Source organism: Ammospiza nelsoni, chromosome 15 (assembly GCF_027579445.1).
Source record: "Ammospiza nelsoni isolate bAmmNel1 chromosome 15, bAmmNel1.pri, whole genome shotgun sequence".
Taxonomy (NCBI): Eukaryota; Metazoa; Chordata; class Aves; order Passeriformes; family Passerellidae; genus Ammospiza; species Ammospiza nelsoni.
In genome coordinates this window covers 18,813,894-18,837,161 of record NC_080647.1, presented here as the reverse complement: position 1 = coordinate 18,837,161, position 23,268 = coordinate 18,813,894, and the positions used below count along the sequence as shown (strand labels likewise).

General features: G+C 48.8%; 1 protein-coding gene across 1 annotated transcript; it reads right to left on the bottom strand.

Moving 5' to 3' along the window:
• Positions 1-704: 704 nt before the first annotated feature.
• Positions 705-21,628, bottom strand: LOC132079999 (SLAIN motif-containing protein-like). Its single transcript, XM_059482944.1, has 9 exons — positions 21,610-21,628; positions 18,052-18,742; positions 9,452-9,585; positions 6,853-7,002; positions 4,472-4,612; positions 3,575-3,892; positions 2,693-2,830; positions 2,316-2,613; positions 705-1,724 (listed from the first exon to the last, which is right to left on the bottom strand). Exons 1-9 carry the CDS (start codon positions 21,626-21,628, stop codon positions 1,658-1,660), a joined length of 1,956 nt encoding a protein of 651 aa, XP_059338927.1. The 3' UTR covers positions 705-1,657.
• Positions 21,629-23,268: the final 1,640 nt, after the last annotated feature.

Genomic DNA, 23,268 nt, shown 5'->3' with positions numbered 1-23,268 from the left:
ATGTCCATGGAAGGGCAGCAGGGCTTGACTCAGGCAGTGCCTGGAAAATCCCCTTTGGAACATGGGGCACAGAAAAGGCAACAGGAGAAGCCCCCAGTAACAGAAATCAGACAGATGTTGCTGCTCTTTCACCTTTCTGTGCCCTGGGAAGATCAGGGTGAGCAGGGTCCAGCTGTGCCAGCAGGGAGAGGTCTCAGAAAAGAATGTTCTGGATGAGGGGAGAGCCTCAGCAGGACAGTGCTGGCACCCCATGCAGCTTTATCAGGGTGGGAGGGACCCAGGGACAGAGCAGCAGCCCCAGCTGAGCCTCCCGGGCCCCCTCTCTGCCCTGTGAGTGCTGCTGTGCCAGGCCAGGCCTGGCAGGGGCTGGGTGGTGGCACAGGACACTGCTGGGCCCCTCACAGCACTGGGGGCACAACTGTCCCTTCCTCTTTTCCTGGATCACAAGAGATCCCTGTGGTGCAGAACTTCCCCTGTGCTGCTTCCTGCCTTTGCTTCTGCTCAGGCCACGTGTGGAGGTTTCAGAAATGGCAAACACTGAGGGCCTTGTCCTGATCTCTGAGGAATTAAAGGTAAATCTCACTCCTTGCATCCTACCAGACTCTGCTGAGGCCCTGTTTATCCTTGCAGAGCTCTTTTCTGTCAGGAGAGGCCTCGTTTGTGGCACAGAACTCAGTGTTGGAATAAAGCAGATCTAGTTCAGCACCATAACATTTTATTAAACTACACTATCAAAGTCACATTGATGGCAGGGAGAACATTGCTATCAGTGCATATTTCCTGGACTAAGACTGTATTTGTAGCATCCAGCACTTGCTGAGGAAAAGGACACTGGAACAGAATCCTTAAGAGACAGTAGAAAACTTCTACAAAAGTCAGGGCAGTTGGGAACCAGCTGAGATCTCCAACACTTCAAGACAAAGTTGTGAGGGAAGGGGATTTTTAAAAATTTAAGTGGTGTTGAGCTGACTCAGCTGAGGTAAGGTGCTGGTGCCCAGCAGTTTTTAACTGGCATCCCTGTCCCTGCCTGTTCACACCCCACACAAATATTGTGTACTGCTCCTCGTGACCTGTGCTGACACCTGGATACAACAGCTCAGTGTTCTACAGTTATAAAAACCTGCTGCAGCTCTAGACCAAACAATAAAAAGTAGCAGAAATACATTCTATACAGAAGTAAAAAAAAAAAAAAAAAAAAAAAAAAAAAAACAATAAACCAAACCCAGTTGAATTCCAGACAAATATTAGAGTACATCAGGCTGGGTTTAAAAAGTTTCAAATCTAACACCTATGTCACTATTTCTACTCCCCATGAGCTCTGCCACAGCACCAGCTCAGAGCTGCTTCTGGCACTGAGGACACCCCAGCTCTGCAGCATCCCTGGGAGGGGATGGTGACACACCTTCCCCAGGGCTGCAGCTGGGGTGTGGATGAAATAAGGCTTTTCCAGTCTTCCTGGGAAGACTCAGGGTTCAGTGAAGGGTGGGAGCTGTGTGTCCCAGCCCCGGCTCCTGGCAGAGCAGAGGGAGGTGGGAGGTGTGGAGAGCACAGAATGAGGGATATGTACAGCAGTCTGCAGGGACAGGGGCTCGGGGCCTCTCCCAGCGAGGTCATGCCCAGCCAGCTGGGATCTGCTCCACAGAGGTGTTCTGGGCTCTCAGTAGCACCCATCCTTCCAGGAGTCATCCTCGGGGGCCTGGGGGGTCTGTGCTGCCTGGAGGAACCTGGGGGGACAAAGCAACACATCAGGGACAGCTCCAGGAAAAGCCCTGTAGCAGACACAGGTTTGGGTTACCAACATCCCCCTGCCATGGGTGAAGGGCTGCTGTCACACCCTGAGCATCAGCAAACACCAACTTGAGGCACTTTAAGAAATTCAGTGGCTGTTACTGGAATCTTAATCACTGATATCTGCCACATTAACACTGTTGTGACTTCAGCCCATGACTGAGTCCAAGAGAAATATTTTTCCATGCAAATACAACTGAACACATGAAAAATAATCAGGTATGTAGAGTACTGATATAAATTAGGAGATTAAAAAATCCCTTTTTCATGTTTTTAAAGATTTCAATATAAGGCTCTAATGGGACATTAAAGATCAACAAGCACTGGTTGCTTATTAGTCTGGCATCAGTCATATCACAACAACTCAATCAATTTAATTTCCCTCAATAATGAATTGTAGCATAACAGCTGTTAAAAAACCAGCAGCAAGAACAAAAACTCTAAGTGTTGTTACACCACTCCCCATGCTTCATGAACTTCATGGCACGCAGTTACCACAACGCCAAAGAGCTCTGCACCCCTCTCACCTCCTGGATGGGGGCGGTGCCTTTCCCTTGGGCACGGCCACCCCTGCCACGCCCGGCCGCGCTTTCAGGGCAGAGCCTTTGGCCACAGTGACCATGGTGGAGCTTCTGGAAGTGCAACTGCTGCTGGGAGAGCCCGTGTGGAGCTGTGCCTTGCGCACTGGGGGGACGGGAGCCGTGTAGCTGCAGGGCTTCCCCACCTGCCGGCCGGGCAGCAGGGAGCTGGCCGCCTTGGGCTGGCGCCCCGTCAGCGGGGACTGCGCGGCCCCCGAGGAATACCTGAGCTTGCTGGGAGTCAGACCTGCAGGGACACAAGAGCACCTCTGAGGGCTGGCTAAAGGGAGAAGGGAGAGGAGGGGTGTGGGAGGTGTGGCACTGACCTGCTGACCGCTGCTGAGTCCTGGGGATGCGGCTGCTGGGCACCTGCAGGTTGGACTCCAGGCTGCGGCTGCTGCGCACGGCCTCGAGCGCGCGCAGGCTGCTGCGGGCCAGGTTGGGCATGCTGTGCCTCAGCTCCTCTGAAAACAAACACAGCCTCAGCCCCCTGCTGCTGCTGCTCTGAGGCTCTGCAGAAACCCATGCACTCCAAAGCACAGTAGTCTGCACCTAGTTCTTAGCCTCCAGTAAATAGCAGTGATTTTGAGACCACAGGATAAGGAGGAGACCTTCAAGATCATCCCATCAACCCAGCACCACCATGATCACCCCTAAGTCCCACAGCCAGAGATGGTGACTCCACCACCTCCCAGAGCAACTCATTCCAAGGCCTGACTACTTCTGTAGGGAAACAATTGCTTCTAACACCTAACCTGGACCTCCCCTGGTGCAACTTGAGGCATCTCATCTTGTCCTTTCACTTGGGAAACAGCAGAAGAGACCAACCCCACCCAGCTGCATCCTCCTATCAGGAGCTGTAGAGAGTAGTAAGGTCTCCTCCGAGCCTGCTCTTCTCCAGACTGAACAACTGCAGCTCCCTCAGCCACTCCTGGTGCTCCAGCCCCATTCCCTTCTCTGGCCACACTCCAGTCCCTCAATGTCCTTTTTGTAGTGAGGAGCTCAGAACTGCACACAGCACTCGAGGTACGCCCAGCAGAGGAGGCAATCCTTGCCCTGGTCCCGTGGCCATCCTACTCTCGATCCAGCGCCTGTGTCCCTGTGCACCTCACACCCAGCACGGCCAGCTCCCTTCCTGCCCAGCCCGGAGCCCTGCAGGGGGATCCGTGTGTGCCAGAAGCCCCGTCCCTGGCTCAGCACGCCCTCACCTTCGCTGTTGGCGTACTTGAGGCGCTCCTGCATGGGGCTCTGCACCGCCCTGCGCGGGGCGCGCAGCCGCGAGGCCGCGGCCCGGCCCAGCTCGGCGCCCGAGGAGGGCGATTGGCAGCGCGGGGAGCTCAGCGGGGACGGCGAGTAGCGGTGGGCGCTGCGCAGAGACAGCGAGCAGTCGCAGTCGTCCTCGTCCTCCAGGCTGTAGGTGTCGAATTCCTGGTCGCTGTAGGTGCCGCGGCGCAGCGAGTGCAGGGAGGCGCTGGAGCTGCGGCGGGACACGGAGGCGGAGCTGGAGGCGCAGTCCTGCCGCAGGCCTGGGGACACGGGGGACATCACTGGGGACACGGGCAGCACTAATCCCAACAACACACCCCCAACTCCAAAGCAATGCTTGGGTAGTGATTTGTTTCACTCTGGAAGGAGAGTCAGGGTAACACCTGTCCTACCCGGAATCCATCAGCAGGAACAGCATCACCTGCATCAGCACTGCTTAATTACAGCCCAGTTAACATTCAGGGGACCTGCAGTGCTCCCTAATCTCACCCACGACTGTGGACATTGCCAACAAGCTCCAGCAGGTTAAGTAGGTACAGGAGTCTAATCCACAGGAATGGCAGTCTCATTTAGAGGTTAAATCTTTTAGTTTAATTCATTCTGCACCCAGCAGCATTTCAAAGGTGGAAACAAAGATTTCAAGTCTGCCTCCCGTGAAAACACACCTGCCTGGGTGGCACCTGGGTTATTTACAGCTTCTCACCAGATTATGCCTTTATTGAAGTTTTCCTGCCTGACAATATAGAAGCAACTTAGAAAAAAAAAAAAAAAAAACCAAAGCCAAATAAAACCCCCCAAAAAACCCCACCCACCACCCAAACCAACCAACCAAAACTTACTCTCTTCCTGCAGCCGTGCCATGACCTGGACATCAGTGAGGTCCTGCAGTTTGTAGCCCATGGAGATGGAGTCGTCCGAGGTGCTGAGCTCGCTGTCCACTGAGGACTGGGAGCTCAGGGCTGAGTGCATGCTCAGGTACCCTGGGGAGAGGGACACAAACCCAGTCACACACTCACAAACCCACCAGGAGCAGCAGGATCTATCCCAGGAATTCAGCAGTGCAGCTAGGAGCTGCAGGTCCAGCTGTGAGAAATAAGAATTTAGGAATTCCAACACTCAGTGTTTAACCTGCAGTTTTCAGGTGCTTTTCAAACAAGGAATGGGAGGCTGGCTGGCAGGAAGCAGCCTGGTCAGTGCCCATGTAAGAAATTCATTTTACACCTGAACTTCACACCTGTGTTTCCCATGTCAGCACTTAGTTCTCTTCCAAGCTGGTAGAAGAAATCATGTTGTGAACCTGCTGCTTTTCCCTGCCTGCTGCATTTGAGCACAGTTGGAAAGGGCTGCTCAGCTTTGCTGGCAAGTGGTTTATTTGAACATCAGGAGGTGCCCTGCCTTCAAATCTTCTCAGAGCATGGCAGGAAAACTGTGAGCTTCAGGATGCTGCAATAATACAGTGACACAAGTGTGGCTGTACCTTAAAGGTGCATCTGGGTGTGTGCTTCACAAATGCACACTCCAAGTCAGGATATTGCACTATAAAATCCCATTTCTTTCCTCCTGGTGTCAGGAAAAGACTGTAAGAGCTGAAATAAAACCATCCTGAGCTGGGCTTGCACCTGTAGGATGTGGTGGAAGGAACAAGCACAGGTTTCCTGCTGTAATTAACAGCAGATTCAACACTGATTAAAAATCCAGCTGGACCCTGAGACCAGCTTTCTAAAAGGCAAAACTCCCAATCCAACTTTGTTTAGTTTGGCTATTGCATTTCAAATTGAAGGTCTAGTTAAAAATAGCCAAGGAGGGGAAAAATCTGCTCCTGCTTCCATCAGTAAAGCTGAGCTGATGATGGTTTTCAAACAGAAACCACATCTGGGCTTTGTCAAAGGGGCTGGTTTGGTTTTCAAGGGAAGTCAGTTAAACATTTTCCATTTGAAGGGTAGAAAAGCTGGTTTTTCTTGGAAATAAGATAAGATTTGAGTCAGGTTGACAGAAAACTTTAAACTCATCTTAGCACCTGCCCAAGGCACAGGGAAGAGGCACCTGAGATGAAGTGAACTCATCATGCTCTGAAAGGACAGAGCCTGTCCTGGCCCTGCACATCTGCAGAAGCCAAAGACACTTTGGTTTTACTCATCAGGAACTGCTTCTGGGTGAAAAGGTGCTCAGAGACCTGGATTGCCCCCCAAACTCATATGAAAAACAAGAAATTGCCTTAGAGATGTTTCCCTGCAGAACTCAGCTGGCAAAAATCCTCAGTCCTACGTGCATCCTTTTGTTTGCAAAACAGAGATAAGTGTTAATTTCTATTTATAGCAAAAATCAGAGCTCAAAAATAAACCTGCACCTGTGAAAACAGCCACAGGCAACCTTCTTCTTTTTTCAGAGAGGGAAAAAAAGTTCATTTAACATCAAGTTTGGAGGCAGAGACTGTTAAACATGCTTTGTGTTTTGAAACATGCAAAGTAGGGTTTAGCAATTTCCACACAAAACAAACAAATAAGGACGAGTCCTTTGATACCAGAGCCAGGAGGCAAAGCCTTTGTGCAGGGAACAGCAGGAACTGCACCAAGGATGACAAATGGAGCTCCTGAAGGGTGTTCCTGCCTCCTCAGGCACAGGGAGGCTGCAGGCCACAGCATTTTGGAGGAGCTGCATTATCAGGCTCTAACAGGAGTCGTGGCTGAGCTGCCTCTAAGGTAGGGAATCTTCTCCACACACAATTAAGGCTGAAGGAAAACTTCTGGCATTTTGTTTTAGCTTCCCACTCAGGTAATTGAAGGCTTTACCCTGCAGGCTTTGCAGCCTTTTGTTCCCTGCATTAATCAATATTCCCAAGAGAAACCTTCCCCAGAAAACTGAATCCAAGTGACTCTATAAAGATCACATCTATACTCTACAACTTTATTCAAGAGCAATATATTTTTGCCCCAACAGAGCTGCTTTCCATTTTAAGCCACTTAAAATTAGTACAGTTTATAAATATATATATATATATATATATATATAAGGAGAGAAAGTAGAGAAACCCAAACCAAGAAATAACTACAGGACATTTAGAATGCAAGGAGGTTTTCTCCCACACAAATGAAACCTGGGTGAGGAAGGGAGCAAACAAAAAGGGGAAAACACCACGAGTGGCCATGAGACCTTTTCCCTGTGCCAATCCCTACCCCTCCTTGCATTTTAAAGAGCCCAGTGCTGCAGTGCCATGCCATACCTGAGCTGCCACAGGTTAGTAGTGCTTTGTTAGTCGATTTGAGGTGCCCAGGAGAGTTTAGTGCATTGCTACAGGAGCCTGCCTCGGAATTCAGGTTATGTGCGCTGGGAGATGCCAGGGGGCTGCAATACAGGTTTTTCCATCTACTGGCTAGAAGGAAAAATACAAAAAAGCCACCAAGGTTAGCAAATTATTTTGGAAACAGAGAGCAAGATCAAGAACAGGATTAAATTCTGCAGCAGAGGTACTTGGAGCACAGCAGTGCCCAGTCCCCACTCGTGTCCTTTAACTGCTTTTGTCCCCTCTGAAGAACTCCAAGAGGAACTCCTGACAAACCTGGCTTTGAAAAAGTCATACATTTCACAAAGTTCCAGTGCTGGATGGATGACCAGTTCCACCAATATCTGCCACCTCTACACCCCCTTGTCACAGGGGGTCACAGACACATTTTATGAAAAATCCTTTCCTTGGGATTTTTTCTCCTGAGAAGCTGGGAGGCCTCAGGAACAAAATGTAAACAATGGTTATCTGCTGCTGTGGGATGCAACAGGTGCATCTGGGATTGGTCTCATGTGGGTGTTTCTAATTAATGGCCAATCACAGTCAGCTGGCTCGGACAGAGAGCTGAGCCACAAACCTTTGTTATCATTCTTTCTTTTTCTCTTCTTAGCTAGCCTTGTGATGAAATCCTTTCTTCTATTCTTTTAGTATAGTTTTCATATAATATATATGATAAAATAATAAATCAGCCTTCTGAAACATGGAGTCAGATCCTCATCTCTCTCCTCATCCTCAGACCCCTGTGAACACCATCACACCCCCTCATTTTAGAGAGCTCACTGAATTTATGTTACAAGTGTGTTATTCTGAATTTTTGTGATGGAACCAAGACAGTGTTAAACCACAGAAATTATGCCAATCCAATAAAATAAAATAATAAAAACCAGCTCTTTGAATTAAACTCCTTCAGCTCACACACACTCACATATTCACAAACCAACCAAAATAAGGCAGGTGGCAAAGCCAAGCGCCCCCATCCTTACTGGAGGTGGAAATGAGCAGCTACAACACTGAGGAAATTACTCATACCATGATCTGGAGATACTCAAGGTGCTGCTCAACTGCACACAGAACTCAGTTCTGCCTACTGTGAGAGTATCAGCTAAGAATATAATGAAGATTCATCATATTAAATTTTCTTGTTTTATTTCTCCCACAAATATTACCAGGTCAGACTAAGTACAATTGAAGCCTGATACATTTCAGAGAGGAAAAAGGTAATCAAAGAGATTTCATTCAAATTTCTAAGCACAGATGGTTTATGAAAGCAAATGAAGTTTGTTCTCAAAGTCTACTCAGTTATCTCCAATCAGGAATGCCAAGGTTAAACCCAAGAGCAGCCTGAGATCTCAAGCAGTACCAAACACTGTTAGAATGAAAACTAAAATAACCCAAACCAACCCCCAAAGCAGCGACCTCAGACTCCAGACCACAGGGCTGGAATTGTTGGTTCAAGTGAAATCAGAATTTCTGCATTCCCATGGAGACAAACCCTGAGACAGCAACGTGGGGACCCAGCTGGGGCTGGATTCCAGAGCTCAGGGACATCCCTGAGCTTCCAAACAGTGATTCTCTCAGAAGTGTCACTCTCCACACACAGCTTCTGTGTCTGAAGGTTCCTGAGTCCAGCTGGACAGAGGAGAGTGCAGCCCATGTCTGCAACAAACCTGCACCCATGTCTGCAATAAACCTGCACCCATGTCTGCAACAAACCTGCAGCCAGTCCTGGCCAGGGGAGCTGCATGAGAGGGAGTCTAGAGAAGGTAAAAGACAGTTCCTGATTCCTTTCCAAGCCCTCAGGGTCCAGGCTGTCAGGAACTCAGTGTCCAGCCCACTTTACACAAACCTGAGGCCATTTGGACTGACACAGGCAGGATATGCACCAGGTGCACTGCAGGTGATGCAGGACAGAGGTAGAGCAGAATAAATTCATTTTTGTCCTGTGAACTGCATCTGTTGTGGGAGCTGTCCCACCACTGAAAGCCCAGGTGGAAAAGCAAAGCCCCAAAGCCAGACCCAGAACACTGCCTGTGATCTGAGATGTCCCCACTGCACACAACATTCCAGGGTTTCACTTCAGGCAGATGAAATCAGAGATTTCCCCTCAGGATTAACACAACCCACAGCTGGAAATGCTTTTAGGGGATGATAAACTGGAGGAAAAACTTGATTTCCAAGTGACACCATTTCTTCAAGTTTAATATTTCATTGTTATAAGCTTTGAGCAGCAGCAATTTCTTCAGCCAGGTAAGAGCAGCTGGGAAGATCCAGCAGGAATATCCAGTAGGATATCCAGAGCAGGAACCATCACCACTAGGAACACTCAGCACCAGGAAGAAGCTGCAAGAACAGTTTGCCATGGTTCCCTTCCCACTCCCCAGCAGCCCATTTGTTCCTCTACACATTTCTTACATTTAAAAATGTTTAAATATTAACAGAACTTAAAAATTCAAGAGCCTGACAACACTAAGCTCAATTTTCCTGCTCAGAATGAGTTTTGCAAGGGAGCCCAGAGCAGCAGAGGCTGCAGCTGCCCTACCTTGGTCCAGCCTGTTGATGAGGGTTCTGCAGGCAGCCTCAATCTCGGGGCTGGGGTTATCCAGCACCTGCCGGCACCACTTCAGAGGAGAGGCTGTTTTCTCATCCATGGATTTCCTTGGAGACACATAGAGCCTTTGCAAGGATTCAAAGGAGAAGGAAGAAATGCTGGTTAATTCAAAGCACACAGCTACCAAAGTGCCATTTGCTAGAGTGCAGCCATGAGGAACCAAATAAAAAAATTTAGTTACCCGAATTTAAAAATTCCCCAAATTACCAATTACCAGTTACCCAAATTAAAAAAAATCAGGTTTAAATAGCATATTGACTCAAAAAGAAAATTTACTGCCACAAAAGGAAAATCAATGGCTTTACAGAGAAACCCACAGGCTCTGCAAGGCAAGGTGCCATCCTAGGCTGTTGTAACAATTGTTGGAATACTCACCTGTCTCTCCCTCCACTCCCCTCTTCCAAAACATCCCCTCTCAGAGGCAGTGAGGGTGTGAGGTGCTCCTAACTTGAGCTGCAGGGTGATGTCCTTCCAGGAGTTGTGGTTTTGGTTTAAAACCCTCTGGATGTGCCCTCCCAGCCAGCCAAAGGTGCATTCCCAGATTCCAGGGATAAACCCCTTCTCTGGAGGGCTCAGACATTCCCAGACAGGCAGAAGTGTGGCTGTGCTTTATCTTCCCTGCAATGTCAGATCAATTCTCCTCCAGCCTGAGTGTCTGCCACATCTCTGACACCCCCACTGCTCTGCATGGACACTCAGGATCAGCCTTATGGACAGACAGATTTATTAACCCTAAACTCCTGTATTATTTACAAGGGATTGGGCGGAAAGCAGCATCTTCACCAGATTTCCCAAGCAGAACATTGCTCTGTGGAAAGGTCAAAGCTGGAAGAGCCTTTGCTATAAAAGCAACTCAAGTATTTTATTTACACATCCCACGTTTGTATTTTTAAAAGCAAAAAGCAGTTCCCTATTTTTTAATGTTTTTGCTGCTCAGCAACACATTCAAAATTTGTAAAGGGAACGAAAAATCAGTGCTCTGTACCTCCAAAAGTGAAGCTGTTTTTAATTCTTGCAGATCACTTGGAGAACACCGTGGTGCAGAGAGCAGTGGGACCTTGATCTAGATCAGGAGCTGATGGTCCTCAAGGTCCCAGGCAGCCCAAATCCTTCTGGGATTCTGTGATTTGTGCACATCAGGTTTGGCTCTCAGGTTCCCCCTCTCCTGAGGCTCTGAGGAGCTGCTGGCAGAGCCCTCAGCTGCTCCCTCTGCACTGGAAAACCCCCAGCAGCAGCTCCAGGAGCTCCCTCATGCACACAATGCCACAACTGCTGCTTTCCCACCAGCACCTCCCTCTCCTGTGCTCCTTCACCTCAGCAACTGCTCCCAGGTGACACAGAAAACACCCAGAGCCACACCTGAGCATTTATGGTGTTCCCAAAGCTGGCCCCACTGATACATCCAGAGAATTTCCCCTTCCTCAGGCCAAATTCCAGTATTTAAGCATAAAGTAACCCTGGGGGTGGAGTTAAGATTTCAAGAGGTGTCTGCCTGTGCTTCAGTTGCCTCCTATCCTCTCTCTCCCAACCTTTGCCACTCCTGCAGCAAGGTACACAGAGCCTTTTGCTCCAATTATTCACTCTCTCACAGCCAGCTCAGATCCAACCCACAGAACACTGATTTGCTCAACAAAACTGCTGTAAATCAGCAGGAATGTCAGTCATTATCCCACTCCTTCCTGAAAACCTGGGATTAAAATACAGAGAAACACTGTGGGACACTCAGCTGTCAGGTGTCCTGGCTGTAACACCAACACCTGGCCAAGACAGAATATAAACAGGTGAGATATTTAAAATATTGTAGAGGTCTGCCTGACCTACTGCCCTGGCTCCTGTCCTGACCCCAACCCTGACCCTGATCCAGGCAGGGATAACAGGGAATGCAGAAAGCAAACCTGGCAGGTTTTGGGGCTGTAAGATGGAGCACCACTGCCTGCAACAGCTCTCAAAACACTGTTTGTTACCTGCAGACAACATTATTCCCTATTTTTGACACACCACTCCTGCCTCTGGCCAGAGCCACCTTTTCCAGAGAATAAACTCAGCCTCTTCAGTCACAATCACACAGGAGCTCTTCCCCACCAAGGTTTACACAAAGCCAAATGCAAATAAAAAAATCCAAAGGCTAATTTGTTATTGATAAAATAAACACTGAGGAATGAATGCAAATATTCCTGAGTCTCCAAAGGTACCTCTCAGGGCAGATCCCCCCAGCCAATCCTGCTGCATTTGTGCATGGATAAATGAGCATTACAAGCACTCAAATCCAATCAAAGCCAGGAAGCAAAGTGCTCCCTCTCCCTGGATTTACTGCACAGCTCAGACCACAAAAGGAGCAGTAAAACCATCAGACAAAAAAGAGGCCAACAGCCTCCTCAGGGCAGGTCAGGCTGCTCTGCTCATATTCCAGGTTCAGGGAGAGAATCCTGCCCTGCTCCCATCCCAGCTGAGGATGGCAACCCTTGTTTGCCTGGCAGAGCCTTTCCCACGTGGAGCAAAGCTCTGGAATCCTCTGGGCTCTGCCAGAGAACTCTGATTTTTCCTGCTGACAAATCCATTGGCAAGAGAAGCTCTCACCATTTCCCCAAACCCAATTAAGTGAACACAGCTCAATTCTTCAGAGCACTGAGATTCAATTTAGTTTAAAACAAAAGGAATTCTGGTTTGATTTCACAGCACCAGGGTTCCCATTTTCCTTCTGCAGGAGCTTTGGGAAGGGCTCAGCACCCTGACTCCTCCAAAGGTGCAGGCACAGCACTAAGCTAAAAACACCAACCCCTCAAATATGTCAATGTGAGTATTTCTCTGGCATATTAAGAGCCAGAAGTCACCTAAATGGATTACACAGACACTCTGTAACCTTCTCCCCCAGGCTGGAGGCACTGGGAGAATTCCTGAATTTTGTGCAGCATCACATCCTCACTTGGATATGAAACTTTCCCTCACTTCCCCAGAATTTCTTTCCCGATCTCTGATGGTACAAGCAGCAATAATTTCCTCCAGTACACAGAATTAAAGGCTCAGGCTCAGCAAAGTCCAGTGACCAGGGTCACCCACCAGAGGCTGACCTAACCCAGCCTCACATCCAGGCAGCTAAAACCTTGGAAAAGGGGGGTGTGAAAAGCTAAAAACTCTTGGCTTTGTTTAAAAACACTCAGAATTTTTCTTTCTGGTACTTTCAGCCTCCAGGCTGTTGGATTTGCCAGGTGAACACTGAATCCCAGAAGCACTGGAAAAGCAGGAGGCAGCCCAGAGTCAGAGCCTGCTCAGGACCAAGCCCTACCCTGCAGTCTGCTCCTCAGCTCAGCACTTTGGGTGTTCTCTCTAAACGTCTCTGAATGTTTTCTTTTGTCAAATTGCAAATGAAAATTGGTTATTTAGATACTTACAAGGCCTCATGCAAAATGCACAAAGTAAACATTTGGGCAAATATTCCCAGTTTGATGTATTGGGGGTTTGTTGTATAAATTATTAAATACAAATGAGATTTTATTCATCTTCTGAGAGGAAACCCTTCAATAATAAAGATTCTTTACTTTCTGCTTACTAATGTTTGTGTTTACCCTGTAAACAGAGTACCTTGTGACAAACATAGGAATTTTTCTTCCATTAAGTTGCAGCCATTCAAAAATAAATTTCTGATACACTCTGTACTTTATTCTGACATAACCCAGAGCACTAAAACCAAGGAATATTCCAGAGATACTACTTCCCTTATGGAATCAATGTCACAGAAGGATTTACAGTAGTTAATGGCCACTGTTGTTGGATTTTGAAATTCCTGCTTTAAAAAACCCAAACCCCAAGAATGCAGGAAACACAACAATTTTCTCAACTTGCACAATGCACCAAGAAAAAGCATCCTCACACTGAAAAACTGATCAGAGCAGCTCTAAGAGTCAAATCCTGGGAGTTTTAGATCCTGCTGATGCAGAGGATCTGCAGCAGAAATGTACAAATTGTAAGAGCAGAATTGAGGCTGCAGAAGGCTCTAGAAGCAGTGCATTAGGAAATTAAACTGAGCATGAAGCAAAGGCCTTTTCTGAAGACACAGCCCGGGTTATTATCCATCTTCCAAAGCACTTGGCACCAGTGGCTGCAGCAGCTCCAAAAATGGCAATCACTGCACTGATCTGCAGACCTGTGAGTTACACACAACACTGCAAGGAGACCTCAACCAGCTGAAAGGGTTTAGAACAATCCAGGTGTATGAGATACACCTCCTTCAAGTGCTAAAAGGCAGCTGAATTCCTCTCCAATCATGGATTTCAAACAGGTAATACGTTCATTTTCCTTTCCTTTGCATATCAGACTTCAGAGAGTTGATTTTCAGATTTAGTACTCTGCTTATGCTGTGCTAATCTCAAATGTAAACACTCCTGCTGAACAGAAATCCCAACACAGACAAGACTGGAGTAGAAAGCCACAGTGAAACAATAATATCCAGGTTCTGAAATGACAGAAATGTAAAAGGAAAAAATGGGGAAAATCCTGTGGAGAACACTCCACACAAAAACATTCTGCTGTTAGCCCAAGGAGAGGACTGAGCTTTACTCCCAAGAAATTGCAAAGAGAGGAATAAATGACACTGCAAAGACACTTTCTCATGTCTATTTAGGGACTAATCCTGCTGAACAAAACACCAAAAATCAGTCCCCAAGTCAGAGCAGCTCCAAAGTTAAATTAATCTCCTGACCCAGCCAGCAGCCCACAGTGATGACAAGGCAGCTCCAGAGTGCTGCTGTGAATGAACACACACAGACAGACAGACAGACAGACACACAGAGACACAGACTGACACACAGACACCCCTGCTCCCCACCTCCCTGGCACTGCCACTGAGGATTTCCCTGCCCACCCCTCATTTCACAGCAATGAGAGGAGCAGGAGGCCCAGCCTGGAGCACTCCCAGCCTCAGCCAGGCTCTGTCCCTGCCAGGCCGAGCTCTGCACGCGATGTCACCACCAGCAGGTTCTGCCTTTCAGCTCTGCCACCAGGGACGGGCTGGGGACACTCCCACAGAGCTGCACGGGGCTCTGAGGCAGCTCCTGTACCCAGGGATGTCCCAGCAGGGCAGGTGTCACCCAGCACAAGTAACACTCACCTCAAACAGGAAAGGCTTGGCGAAGTCACTTGTGCATTATTTAATGCAACAGGGATAAAAACACCTGATAAAATGATCAGGCTGAGAGAACAGGACCTTGCAAATTGCTGTTTCTAAGTTGTGCAGATCTTGTCAGCAGCACCCTGTGGCCAGGTGAGATCCCAGGGAAGCTACAGCACAGCTGTGAAGGGTGCAAATGGATTACACAGACACTCTGTAAGTAACCTTCTCCCCCAGGCTGGAGGCACTGGGAGAATTCCTGGATTTTGTGCAGCATCACATCCTCGCTTGGATATGAAACTTTCCCTCACTTCCCCAGAATTTCTTTCCCTATCTCTGATGGTACAAGCAGCAATGATTTCCTCCAGTACACAGAATTAAAGACTTAAACATGGATGTAGAAGAAGGTGACTGGGCACAGAGCTAAGGCTGAGAGCTGCACACCCAGGAAAGTCCTGCAGTGGCATTTCTGAGAGCACAGCACGCTCCTGCTCCTGCAAACACCAATGCAAGGACACCCCACTTGCTGTGCTGAGCACGGATCCAGGCAGAGACAACTCAACACTGAGGAGAAGACAGCATGACCCAGTTTCAGCTGAGAGAGAGACTTTTGGAATGAGAGCAGCAACTCAGGGATTCACCTGAGTGCCAGGGATTCCTTCCTGTCCTCACCCCATGGAAAAACCCCAGCATGACAAACACTGGGGAACACAACCAGTGTAAGGCTGTCAGCAGCAGATCTGTTTGTTCCCTGGGTAAGGGGGAATTTGGATAAAACCCTCCCAAAACAGCTCAGGAGCTGCCCTGTGCTGGAGTCCATCACTGAGCTGCTGAGTGCCAGGGCCCAGCTCCATGTCCCTGCTCTCCAGGATATTTACAATTTTGAGCAGCTATTTGAGAAAGGGAGCTGAGGGAGCAGCCAAGGCCAGGCAGGCCAGGGCAGAGTTACAGCAGCTGGGAGTGGGCTCTGCCTCGGGTTTCACACAGCTCCAAACACACCCTCAGAGCTGCTGAACAGGAGAGCTGCACACACACTGCTGACACTTCCAGCTGAATAAAGAGAGTAATTTCAAAATAGAGAAGGGACTGAGACTCCATCTGCACCTGCAGAGAACAGCAAGAAGGATGTACAATATTTTAAAAAGGATTGCATATACACAATCCTGCCTTGGGTTTCACATAGCTCCAAAACACAGCCTCGGAGCTGCTGAACAGGAGAGCTGCACACACACTGCTGACACTTCCAGCTGAATAAAGAAAATCATTTCAAAACAGAGAAGGGACTGAGACTCCATCTGCACCTGCAGAGAACAGTAAGAAATCCTTCTCCAGTCCATCCTCCTTCCAGGGAAGAAAGATGTACAATATTTTAAAAAGGATTGCAAATACACAATCCTGCCTTGGGTTTCACACAGCTCCAAACACACCCTCAGAGCTGCTGAACAGGAGAGCTGCACACACACTGCTGACACTTCCAGATGAATAAAGAGAACAATTCCAAAACAGAGAAGGGACTGAGACTCCATCTGCACAGCAAGAAACCCTCTGACAGTCCATCCTCCTTCCAGGGAAGAAGGATGTACAATATTTTAAAAAGGATTGCAAATACACAATCCACTCAGAGCTATTCCCTCTGGATTTGCTCAATCCAGGCAGCACTAAATTCCCCCCATCAGCAGAGCCACCTTGTTAGAGCTGATCCTAAATTCACAGAGAATTAAAGGAATTTGTTGGGTTTTCTTGTTTGCTTTAAGAAAACCCTCCCTCCCCTGCAAGCAGTTTACTGGTTCTTGCTGTGGGAAAGCACAAACACCTGCAGGGGCTGAGTGTGGGATGTGTTTATGGAGACAGTTTGGGATATCTGGCAGTGAGCACAGGCACTATTGATTGTACACAGGATTCATTCCCCACTTTCAGAACGAGCTCCAGAACAAGAAGCCACCACTAAAAGCAGCTTCCTGTTGCAGCAGGTTTGTTTGACAAGAGGAAAGGGGAACAGATGGAAGTGATGCAGCACAATCAAAGATAATTTATGGAAACAGCACATGCACAAGTGCTCTGGATCACCACCCTTATCCAGCTCCTCAGGGGCCTCTTTGTCACAGGTTACCCTGTTCCAACCAAATCTGACATAAAACAGAGCTAACAAAGCACAAGGATCTTACAAGGTGCAGAGTGAAGGGTACCTGGGGAAGAAGGGCCTCACCAGCCACCAACTGAAGGAAAGGTCAAAGACCAGAACTCCTGAGCACAGAATCTCTCCTGATTCACTGGGCAGCATCCCCTGCCTGGATAAATCCCAGCCTCTGAGACTCAACAGAATTTGAAGACTCTCCCTGTCACAAGCTCTATAAATGTGAATATCAACCTGGCTGCTCCCATTAGCATGGAAATAATAAAGCCAGTCTTCCATATGTAACCTGTTAAATATATTCACTTATTTATTTATAGGAAATCTGCTCAAAATGCTATTTGGGTATATTGAAGAGTTCCAGTGATCAAGCATTTGGGTATTAAAAGTACACTTGCAAAGAAAAAAAATCCTGTTTTAAATGTAACCTCAAATTCAGGCTGGAACTGATGCCATGACCTCATTGAGCTCCACTCCATTAACAAAAACTTCACCTTCCCTTCTAACAGCTAATGAATGTTTGGAGCTGAAGGTTTGGTTTGTGTTCAGCAGCCCTGTCCTTGCTGCCAGATTAATCTGGCTACACAAATTTGAAACCCAATTTGCAGAGCCCTGAGGCTCTTCCTTCCTTGCAAATTAACAACTCTGGGTAAAATCTCAAGTCTCAGCTATTGCAGGAGCTGGAATCAGCCTTAAATTTTACATTTCCCTTGCCCTCCCAAAGGTTGTTAACGTACTGATTCATAAAACAAGTTCTAAACAAGGCTGGGGGTGGAGGGGAGAGTCCCAGAGAGTCGGGTCAGTTAAGGATTACATCATTGATCTGGTTCAGTTCATGTCTCTGAACAAAAGAGGTGCTTAACTGGAAAGAAACAGCCTCCAGGAGCTGGGAATGGTTTGTCTCCTCAGGTCCTAGCAAAAGCCACAAATTCCAGATGGTCAAAGGATTCTTATTGACAAAAATGTTATTAAAATATGGTATTTGACAGTTGTGCACAAGGTTTAAAAGCTGCATTATTCATTTATCTGCATGTGCTATATATAACAACTTACAGGGAAAGGAAGCTGCTAGCAGTGGCTGGAAGGAAGGGGGAAAAATCAGCACCTACAGGTAAACTTATTTTTTAAAAGATAATAGTCTGGCACAATGGACATAAGAATAAGAACAGTCAATAATGAGAACTGCATTCTTGCTGCTAAAATTCCAAGTCCTGTACAGAAATCAGTTTATAGCTTTAAAGGAATTGCTCACCTAACCACAGCACATCCCTCTCCCCCAGGCCTGGGGGTACCTACCAGCAATCCTCCTCTTCGGGGCCGTTTTCCAGTTCTAACACTTTGACTTCATCCAGATCCGCGTGACTGGGGAGCCCCTCTAGATCTGCACCCTTTTCACTGGGGTTCTGTTCGTGGACTGCAGCTGGGGGGTGGATCCCTGCCATGAGCAGGCTGCCCAGCAGCTCGGCGCTGTCACTCGCGTCCACGGGCGAGGGACACTGGCCATTGCTGTGGCTCTGCCCCCCATTGGGAGACACCTCCTCAGGAGCACTGTTGTATCGCACTGGGGCATCCAGGGCTCTTCTGAACTTGTTCTCCCCTTCCTCCTGCCTCATCTTGCTCAGCTGGCTGTGCAGATCCGCCATCAGCTGCAGCTCCTGCTGCTCGGCCATGGCGTTGATGCTGTTGTTGATCTCCATCCCGTTGAGGCCGGGCTCACGGTTGTCCACCCCGGCACGGATGTCCCCGGGCACGTTTGTCCCCAGCAGGGTCCTGCCGCTCCTGCCCCTGCCGTGCTGACTGTCCAGCTCCAGCCTGCGCACCAGCTCGCGCAGCTTGCGCACCTCGGGGCCCACCGCGTCCTCGGGGGGCTCCGGGCCCATGGCCGAGTGCTCGGGGGCGTCCCTGCCCAGGGCCGGCTCCAGCGCGGGGTCCTGCTGGATCAGCGGGGCGTTCCCGGGCACCACCATCCTCCAGGGCACCGCTTCCACTGCAAGGCACCAAACACAGCTCAGAGCCAAGAGAGATTTCGGAAAGAGGAATTCACACTGAAAATTCTGGCTTTTCTAATTACACTGGGGTGCACCAAACACAGCTCAGAGCCAAGAGAGATTTAGGCAAGTGGAATTCACACTGAAAATTCTGGCTTTTCTAACTACACTGGGGTGCACCAAACACAGCACAGCCACAAGAGATTTAGCAAATGGAATTCACACTGAAAATTCTGGCTTTTCTAACTACACTGGGGTGCGCCAAACACAGCTCAGAGCTGCAAGACATTTAGGCAAGTGGAATTTACACTGAAAATTCTGGCTTTTCTAATTACACTGGGGTGCACCAAACACAGCTCAGAGCCAAGAGAGATTTCGGAAAGAGGAATTCACACTGAAAATTCTGGCTTTTCTAATTACACTGGGGTGCACCAAACACAGCTCAGAGCCAAGAGAGATTTAGGCAAGTGGAATTTACACTGAAAATTCTGGCTTTTCTAATTACACTGGGGTGCACCAAACACAGCTCAGAGCCAAGAGAGATTTAGGCAAGTGGAATTTACACTGAAAATTCTGGCTTTTCTACTTACACTGCAAGGCACCAAACACAGCTCAGAGCCAAGAGAGATTTAGCAAGTGGAATTCACACTGAAAATTCTGGCTTTTCTAACTACACTGGGGTGCACCAAACACAGCACAGCCACAAGAGATTTAGCAAATGGAATTCACACTGAAAATTCTGGCTTTTCTAATTACACTGGGGTGCACCAAACACAGCTCAGAGCCAAGAGAGATTTAGGCAAGTGGAATTTACACTGAAAATTCTGTCTTTTCTACTTACACTGCAAGGCACCAAACACAGCTCAGAGCCAAGAGAGATTTAGCAAGTGGAATTCACACTGAAAATTCTGGCTTTTCTAACTACACTGGGGTGCACCAAACACAGCACAGCCACAAGAGATTTAGGCAAGTGGAATTCACACTGGAAATTCTGGCTTTTCTAACTACACTGGGGTACACCAAACACAGCACAGCCATGAGAGATTTAGGCAAGTGGAATTTACACTGAAAATTCTGGCTTTTCTAATTACACTGCAAGGCACCAAACACAGCTCAGAGCCACGAGAGATTTAGCAAATGGAATTCACACTGAAAATTCTGGCTTTTCTAATTACACTGGGGTGGAAAGTGTCTGAATTTGATCCAAACCCAAAAAGAATGACTTAAATTAGGGTGGAACATTGAAAAGCCCACAAATTCCTCTTTCTGAACTGCACCTGTTCTGCTACCAATGAGTTTAATAGAAGGAAGCTGATTTAATCCCCCACAATAGTTTAGTTTCCATCTGTTTACCAACAAAATACTTGATGGAGCAAAGTCAGGAAACATCATTAGCAAGGTGCTGACGTCAGACAACAACAGTGTCAAGAAAATGGTGAAAACATCCTTTGTTCATTACCAGGCTTATCCTGGAAAAGCAGAAAAAACTTGGAAAAATTTCTCTATCACCTTATGCCAAAGTAACAACAGGAACTGCAGTTACTGTGGTACATGAAAATAAGTTCAAGTAATGATTTTACTGGTGTGTTTTCCTGTTAAAATTGAAAAGAGAGTGGTGCAAACAGGGAAAAATAAAAAAAAAAACAAGATTACACACTCCACTAAGCCAAAAAACCATAAAGTGCATTTCACACTGGTTTTACAACATGAGCAAACACTGCTTTTCCCCTGCACTTGATTTACGTGAGTTCTCAGTTTCACTGGGCACATTCATTTCCAAACTGACTCTTCACTGAAAACCCCCAATACTGAAAATCCCTTAATTAACGGTCCACGGAGTAGTAAAACAAAAAAATAAGGTTAAAAAAAAAGGTTAAAAGTAAAAAAAAAAAGGGTTAAAAGTCAGAAATCCTCTCTGTTTTGCAGGAGGGCTAACTGACTGAGAGAAGAGGGAGTGAGTCAACACAGCCAATTCAAAGTTGAAAAACTGATGCACTTGTTACAACTGCAATCAAACCCTGACTTTTTGTGGCTGTGGATTTCTTCCCCCTCCCTCTGCTGTCTGAAAATGTCATCTGCTTTTAAGTGACAGCGGGAAAAGGAAACCACAAAAACTCAGTGTCACACAAAGCAAGGTTACAAACAGACACTCCCATAGGTACCTCAGCATGTCTCGATTATTTAGGCACTTGTAACAGCAACAGCTTGGTACATTTCTTTAAAAATACATTTTGTTTTGTTGGGGTTTTTAAAATTGATTTTTATTATTATTTTGGTCCTCTACCTGCAAGATTTTCCACTCAATTTAATAAAAAAAATACAAACAGCCCTTAGGAAGAGCTGTGAGGAACAGAGCACACTTTCCACCCATATTGCAAACCCGTGCCTGCAAGCAGCACTGCTGAAGGCATTTTGGCTTAGGGAAATTTACTGTGGAGTTACCAAGCAATCCCATTGCCACCCATGTACCAGCTTCAAAAAGCTCCTCACATGGATTCCCACTCCTCCAAAGCCACAGGATCCCCTCGGGTGTGATTTCCAAGGAGATCTCCGAGGAAGGGGCAGTGTGATTCCCAGAGATATCCCAAAGCTCAGCAGCTCTGAGGATGCACCAGTGGAGCGTTCCAGGAGTTCCACTGACCAAGCAAAACAGCGGCTCAAGGAGGGAATTAAGGAGATGGGTCACCCAAAAAATCCGTTTCCTTTCAAGAGTCAGGAGCTGGAAAAAACCTCACGTGAGGGAAAAAACACACGTTGAGGGGGAAGAGCAGCTGAAAAGCGTTCAGTCTTTCCCCACAACCACTAAGCCTAAAAACTACCCAAAAAACAAAACCCCGCAAAGACATGCGGGGGAAGAGATACAAACCTGTGAAAGTTAATTTCATCGTGTAACGGGGGGAGGAAATAAAACACGTTTGGAAGAAGGCAAAAAAGGCGGCAGCCGTGAGCGGGTCGGAGACAATAATTCGGAGTTTGCCGAGCAGACATCCGGGTGTCTCACCGAGGGTAACGGTCCCCTCAGCCCGCGGCTGCCAGGCCGGGGCTCGGAGCGCTCCGAGGGCTGCAGGGGCCGGGAAGGGCGAGCACAGGGACTGTGGAGGGGCTGCCGTGGGGTTGGGGGGGTTTTAGGGGCAATGATGGCCATGGGGCTCACGGGGAGTGCAGGCTCTGGAGAGGCTCTCGGGGGCTCTGAGAAGCAGGGGGAGGCTATGAGGGGGCTCTGATGGCCATGGGACTGCACGGGGGGTTCTGGGGAGCCGTGGGGCTGGAAGAGCTGGAGGGGAGGCTGTGAGGGGGCTGCGGGGCTGTGATGGCCATGAGCGCTGTGAGAGGGCTCTGAGAGGCCGGGGGGTTGTGATGGCCGGGGGGCTGTGGGAGCTCCGTGCAGCTCCGAGAGCCGGGGGGTGAGGCAAGGGACGGGCTGAGGCTCTGGGGAGGGCTCTGAGCGCGCTCCCATGGCCGCGATGGGGGAGCGCGCTGTGCGGCACCGGCGGACGCGACCCCCGCGGGGGGCACGGGCGCGGCCGGTCCGCACCGAGCGCAGCAGAGCCGAGCGCGGCGGGCACCTCCCCCCTCGGACGGTACCTGGATGGATGGATGGACAGACGGCCAGACAGGCGGATGGCAGTCGGTCGGAGGGCGGGCGCCCGCCCGCTCGGTGCCGGTACCGCCTTTCTCCGGCGGCTCAGCCCGGCCCGCGAACGGCGGGAGGCGCCGCCCCCGCCCCTGTGTGGGGAACGGGGGATGGGGGCGCTGCGCCTGCGCGGGGCCGCCTCAGGCGGCGGCGGGCGGCGGGCGGCGGGCGGCACCCGGAGCGAGCGCGGGCAGCCCCGGTGAGGGGAACGGGAGTGAGGGGAGAGGGCGGGCCAGGGCACGGGGGAATGGCGGTGAGAAGGGGAAAAAGGGGATGGGTGAGGGGGAAAGCGGGGAGTGATGATGGGAAGGAAGTGAGCGGAGTGAGGGGGATGCGGACGTGAGTGAGGAGGAAAAGGGATGGATGAGGGAAATGGGGATTAATGAGGGGGAAAGGGGGGAGTGGAGGGAAAAGGGTTAAAAGGGGAAAAGGGAGTGAGAGGGAAAGGGGTAAGTGATGGCAGAAAGGGGGCAAGTGAGGGGGAAAGAAACGAGTGAGGGTGAAAGAAGAATGGAATGGGTGAGGGAGGAAAGGGGGTGTGTGAGGGAAAAGGGGTGAGAGGAGGAAAAGGGGATGAATGAGGAGAAAATGAAAGAATGATGGTGGGAAGGAGGTGAGTGAGTGAGGAGGAAGAGGAGTGGGGATCAATGAGGAGAAAAGGTTTAAAAGGGGGAAAAGGCAGTGAGAGTGAATGGGGTGAGGGAGGGGCTATGAGAGTGAGGGCGAGGAAAGGGATGGAGGCAAAAAGGTGAAGTGAGGGAAGAGGGGAAGGGAGCGAGGAAGAGGAGCAAATTAGGGGGAAAGGGCTGAGTAGGGAAGGGATGAGGGAAAGGGACTCTCCCTGTGCATGTGATCCAGAAAAATGCACAAAACGCAGCTTAGCTGGGATCT

Bases quoted from the DNA above. Each gene is read 5' to 3' on its own strand.
- LOC132079999 (XM_059482944.1), bottom strand. The intron at 2,831-3,574 runs GTGAGGGCGTGC...GTTTGTTTTCAG, and splicing joins CAAGTACGCCAACAGCGAAG to AGGAGCTGAGGCACAGCATG. The intron at 2,614-2,692 runs GTCAGTGCCACA...GTGTCCCTGCAG, and splicing joins GACTCAGCAGCGGTCAGCAG to GTCTGACTCCCAGCAAGCTC.